This window comes from Salmo salar, chromosome 21 (assembly GCF_965601325.2).
Source record: "Salmo salar chromosome 21, fSalSal1, whole genome shotgun sequence".
Lineage (NCBI taxonomy): Eukaryota > Metazoa > Chordata > Actinopteri > Salmoniformes > Salmonidae > Salmo > Salmo salar.
Genome location: NC_138311.1, coordinates 34674250 through 34691784, shown reverse-complemented (window position 1 = coordinate 34691784; position 17535 = coordinate 34674250). Strand labels below are relative to the sequence as shown.

The following is a 17535-nucleotide window of genomic DNA, read 5'->3' as shown; positions in this document are numbered from 1 at the left end:
CTGGAATCCTTAATTGAAACATTAACCAAGCCCCACCCTGCCTCAGTTTTGGTTAAAAAAAAGCTAACAAAAAAAATCTGAGGGATGGGCCTGGAGAAATGTAACCACTCAAATTCATAGACTGAGCTATGGGTGTGTCATGATCGTCGTAAGAACATTCAGACCAAAGCGCAGCGGGAAATCGATTCGACATTTTATTTGAAGTGAACCGCACAAAAAAAACAATAAAGAACAAACGAAACGTGACGTTCTGGAGTGCTCACAGGCAACTACACAAAAACAAAACAAGATCCCACAAAACACAGTGGGGAAATGGCTGCCTAAAGATGATCCCCAATCAGAGACAACAATAAACGGCTGCCTCTGATTGGGAACCATACCAGGCCAACATAGAAATAAAAACAACCTAGATTATCCACCCTAGTCACACCCCGACCTAACCAACATAGAGAATAAAAGGCTCTCTATGGTCAGGGCATGACAGTACACCCCCCCCCCCCCCCCCCCCCCCTCCCCAAAGGTGCAGACTCCGGCTGCAAAATCTGACTCTATAGGGGAGGGTCCGAGTGGGCATCTAGCGTCGGTGGCAGCTCCGGTGCGGGACTTTGCCCCCGCCCAGACCACGGGTCCGGCCATAGAGCCGGGTAGAATGCCGTGCCCAGACTGGGCCTCGGCGCAGAGGAGGATCCCAGCCATGGAGCTGGGTTGAACGGCGCACCCGGACTGCGCACCGGCGCCGAGGAAGGCTCCGGCCCTGGAGCGGGACTGGATGCCGTGCCTGGACATCGGCGCAGAGGAAGGCTCCTGCCATGGAGCGGGACTGGACGCCATGCCTGGACTGGGCACCGGCGCAGAGGAAGGCTCCGGCCTTGGAGCTGGACTGGACGCCGTGCCTGGACTAGGCACCGGCGCAAAGGAGGGCTCCGGCCTGTAGACCGTCGCAGGAGATTCCGGACTGTGGACCGTCGCAGGAGGTTCCGGACTGTGGACCGTCGCAGGAGGTTCCGGACTGTGGACCGTCGCAGGAGGTTCCGGACTGTGGACCGTCGCAGGAGGTTCCGGACTGTGGACCGTCGCAGGAGGTTCCGGACTGTGGACCGTCGCAGGAGGTTCCGGACTGTGGACCGTCGCAGGAGGTTCCGGGCTGTGGACCGTCGCAGGAGGTTCCGGGCTGTGGACCGTCGCAGGAGGTTCCGGGCTGTGGACCGTCGCAGGAGGTTCCGGGCTGTGGACCGTCGCAGGAGGTTCCGGGCTGTGGACCGTCGCAGGAGGTTCCGGGCTGTGGACCGTCGCAGGACGCTCCGGGCTGTGGACCGTCGCCGGACGCTCCGGGCTGGGGACCGTCGCCGGAAGCTCTGGACTGTTGATGCACACTGGAGGCCTAGTGCGTGGAGCCGGTACAGGTGGCACCGGACTGGTAACACGCACTTCAGTGCGAGTGCAGGGAGCAGGCACAGGACTTGCCGGACTGGGGAGGCGCACTGGAGGCCTGATGCGTGGGACCGGCACAGGTTGCACCGGACTGGTGACACACACTTCAGTGCGAGTGCAGGGAGCAGGCACAGGACTTGCCGGACTGGGGAGGCGCACTGGAGGCCTGATGCGTGGGACCGGCACAGGTTGCACCGGACTGGTGACACGCTCTTCAGGGCGAGTGTGAAGAGCTGGTACAAGACGTACTGGCCTGTGGAGGCGCACTGGAGACCTGGTGCGTAGGGCCGGCACAAATTGTACCGGAATGATGACACACTTCGTACGTCGAGTGCGGGGAGCTGGCCCAGGACGTACTGGGCTGTGGAGGCGCACTGTAGACCTGGTGCGTAGAGCCGGCACACATGGTACCGGACAAATGATACGCTCCTCAAGGCGAGTGCGGAGAGCTGGCACAGGACGTACAGGGCTGTGGAGGCGTACAGGAGACCTGGTGCGTGGAGCCGGCACAGTTTTTACCAGACTGCTAGCACGCTCCTCAGGACAAGTACGGAGAGCTGACTCAGGTGGTATCAAACAGATAACACGCTCCTTAGGGCGAATGTCGTGCATTATACACCAACATAACAACTCTCATTTCTTTCTCCTCCAATTTCTCCATCAACTCACTGACGGTCTCTGACTCTCTCCGTTCACTCTCCTCCAATTTCTCCCTCTTCTCCCAGATTGGCTCTGGTTCGCTCCTCGGCTCCGCCAACCACCCCGTGTGCCCCCCCCAAAAAAAAATATTTTGGGGCTGTCCTTTGGGCTTTCATTGTGGCCGCAAACCCCGGCGTCGTCGCTGTCCTTGCTTCTCTCCTTGCGTCTGCCGCCAAGGAAGGCGATCCTGTCCTGCCAGGATTTCCTCCCAAGTCCAGGATCCTTTCCCATCCAAAATCTCTTCCCAAGTCCAGGATACTCTCTCCTCCTGGGCACGCTGCTTGGTCCTGATGTGGTGGGATCTTCTGTCACGATAGTCGTAAGAACATTCTGACCAAAGCGCAGCGTGAAATCGATTCAACATTTTATTTGAAGTGTACCGCACAAAAAAAACAAAGAACAAATGAAACGTGACGTTCTGGAGTGCTCACAGGCAACTACACAAAAACAAAACAAGATTCCACAAAACACAATGGGGAAATGGCTGCCTAAATATGATCCCCAATCAGAGACAACTATAAACTGCTGCCTCTGATTGGGAACCATACTAGGCCAACATAGAAATAAAACAACCTAGATTACCCACCCTCGTCACACCCCGACCTAACCAACATAGAGAATAAAAGGCTCTCTATACATTCACTACTGTAAGTCGCTCTGGATAAGAGCGTCTGCTAAATGACTAAAATGTAATGTAAAATGTCAGGGCGTAACAGGGTGCAATGACACACTATCCGTGACATCATAATTGTAGTTAACCATGATGTTATAGTGTTTAATTACATTTACAAACATTGGAGTAAAACAAGCCTATAACTAAGCTCATGGGTCATTATTTATTTGTTATACTCTATAGAATCAATTGGTATATATCATATAGAGGTCGACCGATTAATTAGGGCCGATTTCAAGTTTTCATAACAATCGGTAATCGGTATTTTTGTCCACCGATTTGACGAAGTTTTTACACCTTTATTTAACTAGGCAAGTCAGATTAAGAACACATTCTTATTTACAATGACGGCCGAGAAACGGGGGTTAACTGCCTTGTTCAGGGGGGATTTGTTTTTGCAACGTTCGGTTACCAGTCCAACGCTCTAACCACCTGCCTTACATTGCACTCCACAAGGATTAACAGGCTGACTACCTGTAACGCGAGGGCAGCAAGAAGCAAAGGTAAGTTGCTAGCTAGCATTGGACTTATAAAAAACTATCAATCTTAACATAATAACTAGTTAACTACACATGGTTGATGATATTACTAGTTTATCTAACGTGTCCTGCGTTGCATATGATCGATGCGGTGCCTGTTAATTTTCATTGAATCACAGCCTACTTCGACAAATGGGTGTTGATTTAACAAGCGCATTTGCAAAAAAAGTACTGTCGTTGCACCAATGTACCTAACCATAAACATCAATGCCTAACAGGAATATTTAGACCTAGTCACCCGTTAGATAAAATACGGAACGCTTCCGTATGTCACTGAAAGAAAAAAAAAATTGTTTTCAAGATGATAGTTTACAGATTCGACCATATTAATGACCCAAGGCTCGTATTTCTGTATGTTTATTATATTATAATTATGTCTATGATTTGATAGAGCAGTCTGACTGAGCGGTGGTAGGCAGCAGCAGGCTCATAAGCATTAATTCAAACAGCCCTTCGCTGTGCTTCAAGCATTGCGCTGTTTATGACTTCAACCTGGGTGGGTATAATTTGTGGAACGTTCCAACAGGAATCTATTCCAAAAACTTCGTAAATAACAAGGTTTCCAAAAAACAACGCATACAAAGTTGTATAGCGGCAGAATAAGATACCGGGTAGGGAGTGGTCTATTTCATAGCGTTTTTCACTCATCACGTTTATTCCGAAAAATGTCTGTCCTCACATGTCTGTTTGCCTATGGACAAACATTAAGAATAAGCTACGTGGTGAGTTGATGCCTATTCGGCAGCTAGTTAGCTAGGTTTGTATGCGTTGCTACTTTGTATGCGTTGTTGGTTGGCAACCTTTTACTTTACGTTTTTTGGAACAGATTCCTGTTGGAACGTTCCACAAATTATACCCACCCCTTCAAGCCTGTCAACTCCAAAGATTAGGCTGGTGTAACCGATGTGAAATGGCTAGCTAGTTAGCCAGGTGCACGCTAATAGCGTTTCAAACGTCACTCGCTCTGAGACTTGGAGTAGTTTTTTCCCTTCCTCTGCATGGGTAACACTGCTTCGAGGGTGGCTGTTGTCGATGTGTTCCTGGTTTGAGCCCAGGTAGGAGCGAGGAGAGGGACGGAAGCTATACTGTTACACTGGCAATACTAAAGTGCCTATAAGAACATCCAATAGTCAAAGGTATATGAAATACAAATCGTATAGAGAGAAATAGTCCTATATTTCCTATAATAATATAATAACTACAACCTAAAACTTCTTACTTGGGAATATTGAAGACTCATGTTAAAAGGAACCACTAGCTTTCATATGTTCCCATGTTCTGAGCAAGGCACTTAAACATTAGCTTTCTTACATGGCACATATTGCACTTTTACTTTCTTCTCCAACACTTTATTTTGCATTATTTAAACCAAATTGAACATGTTTCATTATTTATTTGAGGCTAAATTGATTTTATTGATGTATTATTTTAACTTAATAAAGTGTTCATTCAGTATTGTTGTAATTGTCATTATAAAAAATAAAAAGAAACGGCCGATTAATCGGGAGCGACTTTTTTTGGTCCTCCAATAATCGGTATCGGCGTTGAAAAATCATAATCGGTCGACCTCTAATATCATACATTTATAAGTCAGACATTATATACAGTTGATGACATCAGCTATCAGTACTACACACAGTTTATTGAGATAACATGGGATTTTACCCATAGCAATGTTATATTCTGTCATCTAAACAATCTGAGCCATAAAAGGTTTTTGACAGAGAGTGAACTTTGCCCTCCCACCTTCTCCACGTCCCCCAGCCCCTCTGTATCCAGCAGCACCAGGGTGTGGTCTCTTTTTTCAGGGTGAGGCACACACCACATCAAGATGCCCTTAGTTTTGGACTGGATGGTGGCTCCCAGGGCAAAGGATAAAAACGGTTCTTAGGATGGAATCTGTAAAGAGGCAGCAGGATGTAAAGTGTTTACTCAAGGCAGCTGGTTTTCAGATTAACCTTTTTGTCTAGTTATACTGTATATCATACTGACAGACTGAAAGTGAAACTAGCAGCCAGTGCAAAACGGCACACTTATCTACACAACCCATCTAGAACAAATGTGGTCGGAACAAAATGTTTTTTTGACATTTGCTCTGCTGTCTGGTTGTACGTTATGGTGTAAAAGAGAAACTGTAGTTTCCAAGACGCAATAACAGGGTGTGTCGAATTTCCAATTTTGGAGAGAAAAAAAAATCAAAGCACAATGTGGTCAGAACAGGACAAATCTGTACTTTGGTGCAGCATATCTGTCTAACTCTGAATGACAAATGCAGTACATATATAGACATGCTGTACATAAGTTAACACTTTCTGTTTCACATTTCTATTACCCTATCTTTATGAGAAATCATTATCTTATACATAATCATTCCTTATCCATATAACAGTGTTGAGGTCATGCATATTGTTATGTACACTGAACAAAAATACATGAAACAATTTCAAAGATTTTATTGAGTTACAGTCCAAATAAGGAAATCAGAAAATAAAACATAAAAAATAGGGGGGTGGATCAGAAAACCAGTCAGTATCTGGTGTGGCCATCATTTGCCTCATGCAGCGTGACATATCTCCTTCGCATAGAGTTGATCAGGCTGTTGATTGTGGTGTGAGGATTGTTGTCCCACTCGTCTTCAATGGCTGTGCGAAGTTGCTGGATATTGGTGGGAACTGGAACACGATGTCGAACACGTCGATCCAGAGCATCCCAAAAATTCTCAATGAGTGACATGTCTGGTGACTATGCAGGCCATGTAAGAACTGGGACATTTTCAGGAATTGTGTACAGATCCTTGCGACATGGGGCCCTGCATTATAATGCGGAAACATGAGGTGATGGCGGCGGATGAATGACACGACAATGGACCTCAGGATCTCGTCACGGTATCGTTGTCAGTAGCTTATGCCTGCCCATACCATAACGCCATTGATAGTGAGCATTTGCCCACTGAAGTCGGTTAAGACACCAAACTGCAGTCAGGACAAGACCATGGCGAGGACGACGAGCACGCAGATGAGCTTCCTTGAGACGGTTTCTGACCGTTTGTGCAGAAATTCTTCAGTTGAGCAAACCCACAGTTTCATCTGCTGCCCGGGTGGCTGGTCTCAGACGATCCCGCTGGTGAAGAAGCCAAATATATAAACTCAGCAAAAAAAGAAACGTCCTCTCACTGTCAACTGCATTTATTTTCAGCAAACTTAACATGTGTAAATATTTGTATGAACTTAACAAAATTCAACAACTGGGTAATAAACTGAACAAGTTCCACAGACATGTGACTAACAGAAATAGAATAATGTGTCCCTGAACAAAATCAAAAGTAACAGTCAGTATCAGGTGTGGCCTCCAGCTGCATTAAGTACTGCAGTGCATCTCCTCCTCATGGACTGCACCAGATTTGCCAGTTCTTGCTGTGAGATGTTACCCCACTCTTCCACCAAGGCACCTGCAAGTTCCCAGACATTTCTGGGGGGAATGGCCCTAGCCCTCACCCTCCGATCCAACAGGTCCCAGACGTGCTCAATGGGATTGAGATCCGGGCTCTTTGCTGGCCATGGCAGAACACTGACATTCCTGTCTTGCAGGAAATCATGCACAGAACGAACAATATGGCTGGTGGCATTGTCATGCTGGAGGGTCATGTCAGGATGAGCCTTCAGGAAGGGTACCACATGAGGGAGGAGGATGTCTTCCCTGTAACGCACAGCGTTGACACTGCCTGCAATGACAATAAGCTCAGTCCGATGATGCAGTGACACACCGCCCCAGACCATGACGGACCCTCCACCTCCAAATCGATCCTGCTCCAGAGTACAGGCCTCGGTGTAACGCTCATTCCTTCGACTATAAACACAAATCCGACCATCACCCCTGGTGAGACAAAACCGCGACTCGTCAGTGAAGAGCACTTTTTGCGGCGCAGCCAGAGTCGCCCGCCTGTCCGGCGCAGCCAGAGTCGCCCGCCTGTCCGGCGCAGCCAGAGTCGCCCGCCTGTCCGGCGCAGCCAGAGTCGCCCGCCTGTCCGGCGCAGCCAGAGTCGCCCGCCTGTCCGGCGCAGCGGCGAGGGACCCCGCTCTAGAGGCTCCACCAAAGTGGGGTGAGCCAGTGGTGGAGCAGGGTCTGCATCCCGCTCCTGAGCCACCTCCGTAGGGGGGAGGATTGGAAAGGTGGGGGGGTGGGGTGTAGCACAAGAACCGCCGTTGACGGTGGCCACCCTCCCTTCCCTCCCTTTTAGTTTGGGGTTGTTTTTGTGTTTTTTTTGTTGTTTGAGGTGCATTTCGGGGTCTGCACCTTTGGGGGGTATTGTCATGTCCTGACCAGTAAAAGGGGTTATTGTAGTTTGGTCAGGGTGTGGCAGGGGGTGTTTTTCTGTGTGTTTTGGGGCATTCTATGTCCTTTTTTCTATGTTTTTGTATTTCTTTGTTTTGGCCTGGTATGGCTCTCAATCAGGGACAGCTGTACATTGTTGTCGCTGATTGGGAGTCATACTTAGGTAGCCTGTTTTCCTTTGGGTTTTGTGGGTGGTTAATTTCTGTTTAGTGTGTTAGGATACCTGACAGGACTGTTTGGCTGTCGTTTGTTTTTTCTTTGAAGTGCCTTTTTTCATCCAAAATAAAAGATTAACAAATTCCACGCTGCACCTTGGATCTCTTCTTCCAAAAACAGCCGTTACATTATGGTAGAGAAGTTAACATTCAATTCTCTGGCAACAGCTCTGGTGGACAATCTTGAAGTCAGCATGCCAATTGCACTTTCCCTCAAAACTTGAGACATCTGTGGCATTGTGTTGTGAGACAGAACTGAACATTTTAGAGTGGCCTTTTATTGTCCCCAGCACAAGGTGCACTGGTGTAATGATCATGCGGTTTAATCAGCTTCTTGATATGCCACACCTGTCAGGTGGATGGATTATCTTGGCAAATAAGAAATGCTCACTAACAGGGATGTAAGCAAATTTGTGCACAGCATTTCAGAGAAATAAGCTTTTTGTGTATAAAGAAAATGTCTAGGATCTTTTATTTTAGGCTCATGAAACTTGATCGGAACATAGATTTAAAAAATGCTTTAGTGGATGTGCTTACCTTTCCTCTCCCCAGCCAGCTTGTTCATGAGGTAGGACTTGCCGGTGCGGTACAGCCCGACCACCGACACCACTACCACATGCTGGTATATCTGGTCCAGGATGTCCAGTGCACTGCGGACCACACGCAGCTTCCCGTCACTGTCGTTCTCTATCAGACATACTGGTTCCTTCATGGATACTGTCTGGCCTGACATGATGCTGACCTATTGAAACGAAGGCAAGGACACGCATAATAACTTTTGATTGAGTAGGACACTGTGTGTGTGTGTGTGTGTGTGTGGTGTGTGTGTGTGTGTGTGTGTGCGCAGTACCAGTCAAAAGTTTGGACACACCTACTCATTCAAGGGTTTTCCTTTATTTTTCCTATTTTCTACAATGTAGAATAATAGTGAAGACATCAACACTTTGAAATAACACACATGGAATCATATAGCAATCAAAAAAGTGTTAAACATTTTTTTTATATATATATTTGAGTTTCTTCAAAGTAGCCACACTTTGCCTTGATGACAGCTTTGCACACTCTTGGCATTCTCTCAACCAGCTTCAACTGAAATACTTTTCCAACATTCTTGAAGGAGTTCCTACATATGCTGAGCACTTGTTGGCTGCTTTTCCTTCACTCTGCAGTCCAACTCATCCCAAACCATCTCAATTGGGTTGACGTCGGGTGATTGTGGATGCCAGGTCATCTGATAAAGCACTCCATCACCCTCCATCTTGGTCAAATAGCCCTTACATGGTAGAGAGGTGAACATTCAATTCTCAACATCCACTAAAGCATTGGGGTCGTAACCAAAAGGTTGCTGGACCGAGCTGACAAGGTACAAATATGTTGTTCTGCCCCTGAACAAGGCAGTTAACCCACTGTCCCCGGTAGGCCATAATTGTAAATAAGAATGTGTTCTTAACTGACTTGCCTAGTTAAATAAAGGTTAAATTTAAAAATATATATAGATTTTAAAAATACACAGTCATTGTCCTGTGGGAAAACAAATGATAGTCCCACTAAGCGCAAAGCAGATAGGATGGTGTATCGCTGCAGAATGCTGTGGTAGCCATGCTGGTTATTGTGCCTTGAATTCTAAATAAATCACTGACAGTGTTACCAGCAAAGCACCCCCACACCTCCTCCTCCATGCTTCACGGTGGGAACTACACATGCGGAGATTGTCTGTTCACCTACTCTGCGTCTCACAAAGACACGGCGGTTGGAACAAAAAAAATCGCACATTTGGACTCATCAGACCAAATGACAGATTTCCACCAGTCTAATGTCCATTGCTCGTGTTTCTTGGCTCAAGCAAGTCTCTTCTTCTTATTGGTGTCCTTTAGTAGTGGTTTCTTTGCAGCAATTCGACCATGAAGCCTTGATTTACGCAGTCTCCTCTGAACAGTTGATGTTGAGATGTCTGTCACTTGACCTCTGTGAAACATTTATTTAGGCTACAATTTCTGAGGCTGGTAACTCCAATGAACTTATCCTCTGCAGCAGAGGTAACTCTGGGTCTTCCATTCCTGTGGCGGTCCTCATGAGAGCCAGTTTCATCATAGTGCTTGATGGTTTTTGAGACTGCACTTGAAGAAACTTTCAAAGTTCTTAAAAGTTTCCGGACTGACTGACCTTTTTGTCTTAATGTAATGATGGACTGTCGTTTCTCTTTGCTTATTTGAGCTGTTCTTGCCATAATATGGACTTGTCTTTATTGTCTTTTACCTATTGTCTTTTACCAAATAGTGCTATATTCTGTATACCACTCCAACCTTGTCACAACACAACTGATTGGCTCAAATGCATTAAGAAGGAAAGAAATTCCACAAATTAACTTTTAACAAGGCACACATGTTAATTGAAATGCATTCCAGGTGACTAACTTATGAAGCTGGTTGAGAGAATGCCAAGAGTGTGCAAAGCTGTCGTCAAGGCAAAGGGTGGCTACCTTGAAGACACTCAAATATAAAATATATTTTGATTTGTTTAACACTTTTTTGGTTACTACATGATTCCATATGTGTTATTTTATAGTTTTGATGTCTTCACTATTATTCTACCATGTAGAAAATAGTACAATTAAAGAAAAACCTTGGAATGAATAGGTGTGTCCAAACATTTAACTGGTACTGTATGTGTGTCATAAAAATAATAACAGCAGACAACAGGTTCAAATTCAAAGACAGGAGAGGAGTCTTCCACTCTCTGATTCGTAGAGGCTACTCCATGAATAGTTCTGAATGTGCTTGCATGTACAGGCGTGGTTATCCAATCAATTAATTGACCGCAAATGTTTTATTGTAAAAAATATTTTTTCACCAGCCAACATTAAACCAGTCATTTTGCAAATCAATAGCTATATATCATATAGTAAAAAAGCCCACATTTAGAAGTGAAAGAGAGTTTAGGCTTACCTCGGCAACACTATACCGTACAGTGAGCTTGTTGTTCAGTCTGTTGTCCGCGTTTGCATGGCAAAAGAGATCGGTTGTGATATTGAAACTGAAAGTGTTTCTCTTAAATTAACAATTAAGCTTCCGGGAAAGCACGACGTTTCCCCCCAAAAAAACTCTGCTGCAGTGAAACATGACCTGACAAATACCGCGTTCACGGGCTGGTAGGTACTAGGAACTCAGAAAAGTTCGACTTACTAATGGTGTGAACGCGATATGTGAATAGCCTACAGTAGAACTACAACCAGTTAGCAAGTCGACCATACCCGAGTTTTCTTGTTCCAACTAGCACTAGAACGAATCACTGTTCCTATCTGGAACAAAAGACAGATAATTGGCTCAATAACGCCATTAAAAAAAATATATATATATATTTTTTTTTAATTAAAATTCGGATGCGTCAGTTCAATATCTTATTTGACTGGTGAAAATAATTGATGAAACATAGTCTAGACAACTTTCACTTTCTGTATCTGCAGACAAATAGGTTCAACTAGTTACTACAGCCACAACGTCATAAACCTCATCTATTTCCATAATTACCATTCTTAAAATATAATTTTAAACCTAACCTTTAACCACACTGTTAACATTATGTCTAGCCCTAATCTTAAATTAAGACCAAAAAGCATTTTTTGGGGGTTTTCATTCATTTTTATGATTACAGACAATTTTGACTTTGTGGCTGTGGTAACGTGGTAACTAGTTGAAACCCCCTTGAAATAGGTACTCGAGATTGCGACATCCTCTGCAATTTTACAGTTGGTTTGGAGCAGGCTTTTGGAGAGGTCGTTTATGTGAGTAGGCTACTATCGACTAATGCTTTTCCATAGCAGGAAAACAGTTACATGTCTGAAGACAAATTTCGTAATGAAATTGAAGCTAACATTTGGACAATATTTTTACTTCACTTTTAATTGTGTATGCATATGGCTCAGCTGTTTAATTATGCAGATCTTAATAATATTTCTTACCTAACCTTCGCAATAGTCCTAGTCTATATAATATTCACATAATTCACCTGAACTATATTTAATTCATAATTGTATTATAGATTGACTATTTGTGGGAGCTGTAGGCTGATCATCCTGTGAAGCCACTTGACCATGGATTCCCCAATGTGCCTGGTCGAAAACGCAGATGGCGAGCTTCATGTAGTTCCTGGTGCCATTAAGTACCTGATGGGACTGAACCAGAAAGTCATAGTGGTGGCGGTGGTCGGGCTGTACCGCACCGGCAAGTCCTACCTCATGAACAAGCTGGCTGGAAAGAGAGAAGGTGAGACAGAGACTGACTGATGCTGAGAGACATATCTGAATTCACAAACTGGTTTGGGTATAATCTGTGCCTCAATAGACAATTCCCAATTTTTTGCATCTGTACATTTCTTTCAGAAGAATAAGTATATTCAATTTTTTCGTCTTAAAACAGTCTTTGAAATATTGATTTAGGTTTTGCCCTGGGAGCCACCATCCAATCCAAGACTAAGGGAATCTGGATGTGGTGTGTGCCTCACCCTGAAAAAAGAGACCACACCCTGGTGCTGCTGGATACAGAGGGGCTGGGGGACGTGGAGAAGGTGAGAGGTCAAAGTTCAGTCTCTTTACAATTCACATTAGTAATCCAGCACAGTGAACAAATATCGAAACACACATACACTACATGACCAAAAGTATGTAGCCACCTGCTCGTCTAACATCTCATTCCAAAGTCATGTGCAAACTGGGCCTTCCCCAAACTGTTACCACAAAGTTGGAAACACAGAATTGTTTAGAATATCATTGTATGCTGTAGCGTTAAGATTTCCCTTAACTGGAATTAAGGGGCCTAGCCCAAACAATAAAATACAGCACCAGACCATTATTCCTCCTCCACCAAACTTTACAGTTGGCACAATGCATTCGGGCAGGTAGCGTTCTCCTGGCATCCACCAAACCCAGATTCATCCGTCGGACTGCCAGATGGTGAAACGTGACTCATCACTCCAGAGAACGCGTTTTCAATGCTGCTGGGTCCAATGGCAGCAATCTTTACACCACTCCAGCCGACTCTTGGCATTGCACATGGTGATCTTAGGCTTTTGTGCTACTGCTTGGCCATGGAAACCCATTTCATGAAGCTCCCAATGAACCGGACTTGTGCTGACGTTGCTTCCAGAGGCAGTTTGGAACTCCGTAGTGAGTGTTGCAACTGAGGACAGAAGATTTTTTTGCGCTACGAGCTTCAGCACTCAGCGGACCCATTCTGTGAGCTTGTGTGGCCTACCACTCACGGCTGAGCCGTTGCGTTGTTGCTCCTAAACATTTCCACTTCACAATAACAGCACTAACAGTTCACCGGAGCTGCCCTAGCAGGGCAGAAATTTGACGAACTGACTTGTTGGAAAGGTGGCATCCTATGATGATGCCACGTTGAAAGTCACCGAGCTCTTCAGTAAGGCCAATCTCCTGGCAATTTTTGTCTATGGAGATTCCATGGCTTTGTGCTCGATTTTATACACCTGTTAGCAAGGGTCAAGCGGGCAGGTTGTTGGGCAGCCGGCCGTCACAAGACGCGAGATTTCATCTGGAGAGAGAGGGGAGAAAGAGGTCAAAGCACAGGGTAGGGCAGTGTGAGCAGGACCAGCGGTGTCGTTTGACTTAGCAAACGAGGATCGGATGTCGTCGACCTTCTTTTCAAAATGGTTGACGAAGTCATCCGCAGAGAGGGAAGGGGGGAGGAGGATTCAGGAGGGAGGAGAAGGTGGCAAAGAGCTTCCTAGGGTTAGAGGCAGATGCTTGGAATTTAGAGTGGTAGAAAGTGGCTTTAGCAGCAGAGACAGAAGAGTAAATGTAGAGAGGAGGGAGTGAAAGGATGCCAGGTCCGCAGGGAGGCGAGTTTTCCTCCATTTCCGCTCGGCTGCCCGGAGCCCTGTTCTGTGAGCTCGCAATGAGTCGTATACTTTTGTATATATAGTGTATTTGAAATGATTTCATTTCATTTAGCCGTATCACCAATAGGCATGTTGCTGTTGTCATACTTGTTTCAGGGAGATTCTAAGAATGATGCCTGGATCTTCTCCTTGGCCATTCTGTTAAGCAGTACTCTGGTCTACAACAGTCGAGGGACCATCGACAATCAAGCCGTGGAGAATCTCCAGTATCCTTTAAACCAATATCTATTTCCCCATGGCAAACCTCCCCTGTTTCCTCTCCTGTTGACTTAACAGGTGTACATATCACATGGGTAGGGGATATTTCCCCCAACCAGACCATTTCTTAGAACTCCCTCTTATATTGAAAGTGAAAGTGCTGTATGTTTGTATATCTGTTGGATGCTGAGCAAAATGTCCTTATAGACCTGGAGCAATATAGTGTGTTACTGACAGCATTAATTACGTGTTTGCAGAATATTCAACACACTGTACTTTGTTGGATCCATTCCCTTAGGGGTTACTCAGTGCATGTGGACACAGTCCATTCAAAAAGAAACTGAAACTGCTCGTATGCTATAACTGTTGTATAGCAAGTCCTTGTACAACTGTAGCAGGCACATGTCAATGTAGACGCACATGATTTTTTTTTACTTTGGTAGCTTTTATCAGTCAATCCTCAACCGGCCCTATAGATATGTGAGTGAGCTGACAGAGCGGATCAAGGTGAATTCTTCCAGTGCAGCTTCATCCTCTCACGATGACGAGGAAGGAGGGGATGCCCAGTTTGTGCAGTTCTTTCCGAATTTTGTGTGGGCCATCAGAGATTTCACTCTACTACTCGAGATCGACGGTAGAAACGTCACCGAAGATGAGTATCTGGAGCATTCCCTGGAACTCAGAAAAGGTGACATTAGCACTAGCCACCACCCCAATGATCAACTGTGCACAATGTCTCTAGAATAGAGCTCCCATGAACAATTATTCAGTTGGAACAATCACTATCTCACAAAGAGCATAGGGGTTGTGAAACAAGATGATTGATATTGGCTCTGCCTGTCAAAATGACCTATTATAAAATCATTGCTATGAAAATGTAATATAGGATTACACTCATAATCAAACAGACACATAAACCAAATGATTTTATCCAGTTGGTTTATTGGACATAAAGTATTCTGCCTCATGTTAATATAAGCATATCTCTGTATATGCTTGTCTGTAATGACTGTGTGTTTGGATGGTCAACAAAGGGCCAGTCTCCCAGACACAGATTAGGCCTCCAGACAAGATTCTCCAATGAACACACTTTTGTGTCCAGGACAAGGCCTAATCTGTGTCTGGGAAACCAGCCCTAAAAATGGAGTAATGTCAACTGTAATGGTGAATGCTTACTATCATTCAGGTGGGGGTAAAAAGAACCTGATGTACAACCTCCCACGAGAGTGCATCCGGAACTACTTCCCCTCGCGCAAGTGCTTTGTATTCCCCACCCCTACAACTCCTGCCAACATGCCCCATCTGGATTCCATGGACGAGGCTGACCTCTGTGGAAGCTTCCGAAAGGTTGCAGACACTTTCTGCTGCTTTATTTTCCAGGAGAGCCGTACAAAAACTGTCAAAGGGGGCCACAAAGTTACCGGGAGAAGTAAGTCAAATATTAGCAGATTCTGCACAGATGCATTGAATGTAGCCTATGTTATTGTACCACCAAATGTATACACTTATATTTTTCTTCCCGCCTCTATCTGATTGCAGTGCTCGGCCACTTGGTTAACACCTATGTGGAGACCATAGCCAAAGGCTCTGTGCCCTGTCTGGAGAATGCGGTGCTGGCCATGGCTCAAATTGAGAACCAGGCTGCTGTGGATGAGGGCCTGGCGGTGTACCAGAGGGGCATGGAGGAGGTGAAGGCCTTATTCCCTGTGGACATGGTTCAGATTTCAGCTCATCACCTCCGCTCAGACCACCAGGCCACGCAGGCTTTCATGAAACGATCCTTCAAAGACGAAAATGGGGATTTCTTGAACGCGTTGGCGGTAAGGGTCATCATTTGAGATCTGTGCCTGGCACAAACACTGCTTTAGTTCTTAACTCTGTCAAGGACCACTTTTTACAAATGCTTCCCTAAAACAGTCTTGACTCCTGCAGGTGGCCATTGCAAAGCACTACGCTGACCTCCTCATCCAGAATGAGGATGCCTCAGAGAAGAAGTGTGCGGCCCTTCTGGAGAAGCTGTCTGCTCCGGTGGCCCAGAAGATTAAGGAGGGGATCTACACCACACCTGGAGGATATGAGCTTTACTGCAATCACCTTGACAACATGGTTGCACAGTACCGAGCCGAGCCCGTCAAAGGAGTTAGGGTAAGAGCTTCGAGCTGAATGCTTGCTAGGGCTGAAACATTAATTTAAAAAAAATCCATATTGAACACTGGAGTTGTTCTCGTCTTTCAGGTCAATCGACTCACAGTAGTTTCAATGTCGTAGATGGATTGCTGTTTCTATGAACCTCTGTGACTGTTATGATTCACATTATCTTCCATAAAGTATTTCTAGGCATCTACAGCATCATACCAGAAACACATCCAACCGGTTTTAGATTGCCATCAAACAATGGTAAAACATGTAGACTTTGGGGGTGTTTTCTGCAGGCTGAGGAGATTCTTGAGCAGTTCCTGAGGGAGAAGAGTCTAGAGAAGAATTCCATCTTGCAGGCTGACAAAAAATTGACAGAAAATGAGAAAAAGATCTACGGTAAGTCCAAAATATAGCATTGGGATGTTATTTTCTGCTTGAATTCAGGTTTCTGGTTTGAGTGACTTCTCACAATAAATATGTGATAATCTAGCACTTGCACGAAGTCAACATAGATCTGGGATGTTTGAAAGAGTACGTATGCGGGCTAAAGTTTAACCTAAAAGTTATGGCTTACTCAAGAACTTGGAAAAGATCAGGGGCTGTCTGTTGCCTCCATATGAAAGAGAACATGAGTAGTCTAGAAGTTATTGTGTTTTCCTACCTCAACTCTTCTTTTGGACCATGCAGAGGAGAAGGATAGATCAGCTGTGCTGGAGCAGGAGAAGAAGGCTGCTGAAGAGAAGCGGTTGGAGATGGAGCGCACCATGGAGGACGATCGCAGAAGCAAAGACGAGAAGTTGAAGCAGATGGAAGACAAGATGAAGGAGGAGATGAAGCAACAGGAACGGGACTTCCACAGGGCCTTGGAGTGCAAGATGCAGGAGCAGAAGGATCTGCTGGAGAAGGGCCACAAGGAGAAGGCTGACTTAATGAGACAGGAAATAGAGGAGTTCAAGAAGAGCAACACACCTGGGAAGGAAGGAGGTGGTTTCCTTGAGTCTACAGTCATGCCTGTTCTTCGACTTGGAATGGACGCTGCCAACATTTTATTGCAATATAAGCTCATGAAGGTAGCGTTTATGAAGTAGAAACATTGTGAATTACTTGAGCAGGTACACAGAGAGACACGTTTCTTAATTTTCCCCCTTCCACTTTCCTCTTCCATTTTTGCAGTAACGCTGCAATTAGTTGGTTTTAGTGTTGGGTAGAGCAGAAATTTCCAAATGTTTTTGTTAGCTGCATGTGTGACATAACTCCACCAGTCCTATTTATGATATCTTTTGCGTAGATTATACTTTTGTTTTTTTATCAATTTGTATATTTGAGTATAACCACAATTTGTTGTATTATTTGTTCTGTCTTTTCTGGTGGATTAAATTGAAATTGCAACCGA

At 45.1% G+C, this 17535-nt stretch overlaps 2 protein-coding genes across 4 annotated transcripts in view; one reads left to right on the top strand and one right to left on the bottom strand.

Annotated features, from left to right (window-relative positions):
- Positions 1-10962, bottom strand: part of LOC106582198 (guanylate-binding protein 2-like) — a 22661-nt gene extending 11699 nt beyond the window's left edge. For both annotated transcript variants that reach the window (XM_082967117.1, XM_082967118.1), the window contains exons 1-3: positions 10835-10962; positions 8427-8631; positions 5089-5241 (exon numbers count right to left, since the gene is read on the bottom strand). In XM_082967117.1, coding sequence (XP_082823243.1) covers positions 5089-5169 — 81 coding nt within the window. In that variant the 5' untranslated portion in view covers positions 5170-5241; positions 8427-8631; positions 10835-10962. The remainder of the gene's footprint in view (positions 1-5088; positions 5242-8426; positions 8632-10834) is intronic.
- On the top strand, positions 10937-17535 carry LOC106582237 (guanylate-binding protein 2). 2 transcript variants are annotated; one of them, XM_014165108.3, is made up of 10 exons: positions 10937-11037; positions 11928-12151; positions 12325-12452; positions 13902-14011; positions 14480-14691; positions 15190-15432; positions 15543-15823; positions 15936-16148; positions 16436-16538; positions 16830-17535. In XM_014165108.3, the coding sequence occupies exons 2-10, from the start codon at positions 11980-11982 to the stop codon at positions 17228-17230; spliced, it is 1863 nt and encodes a 620-aa protein (XP_014020583.2). In that variant the 5' UTR covers positions 10937-11037; positions 11928-11979; the 3' UTR covers positions 17231-17535. The 2 variants fall into 2 exon arrangements, with proteins under 2 accessions (XP_014020583.2, XP_082823242.1); XM_082967116.1 differs by lacking the exon at positions 10937-11037 and adding an exon at positions 11522-11670.

Bases quoted from the DNA above. Each gene is read 5' to 3' on its own strand.
- LOC106582237 (XM_014165108.3), top strand. From the start codon at position 11,980: ATGGATTCCCCAATGTGCCTGGTCGAAAACGCAGATGGCGAGCTTCAT. The intron at 12,453-13,901 runs GTGAGAGGTCAA...TACTTGTTTCAG, and splicing joins GGCTGGGGGACGTGGAGAAG to GGAGATTCTAAGAATGATGC. The intron at 16,149-16,435 runs GTAAGAGCTTCG...TGTTTTCTGCAG, and splicing joins AGCCCGTCAAAGGAGTTAGG to GCTGAGGAGATTCTTGAGCA.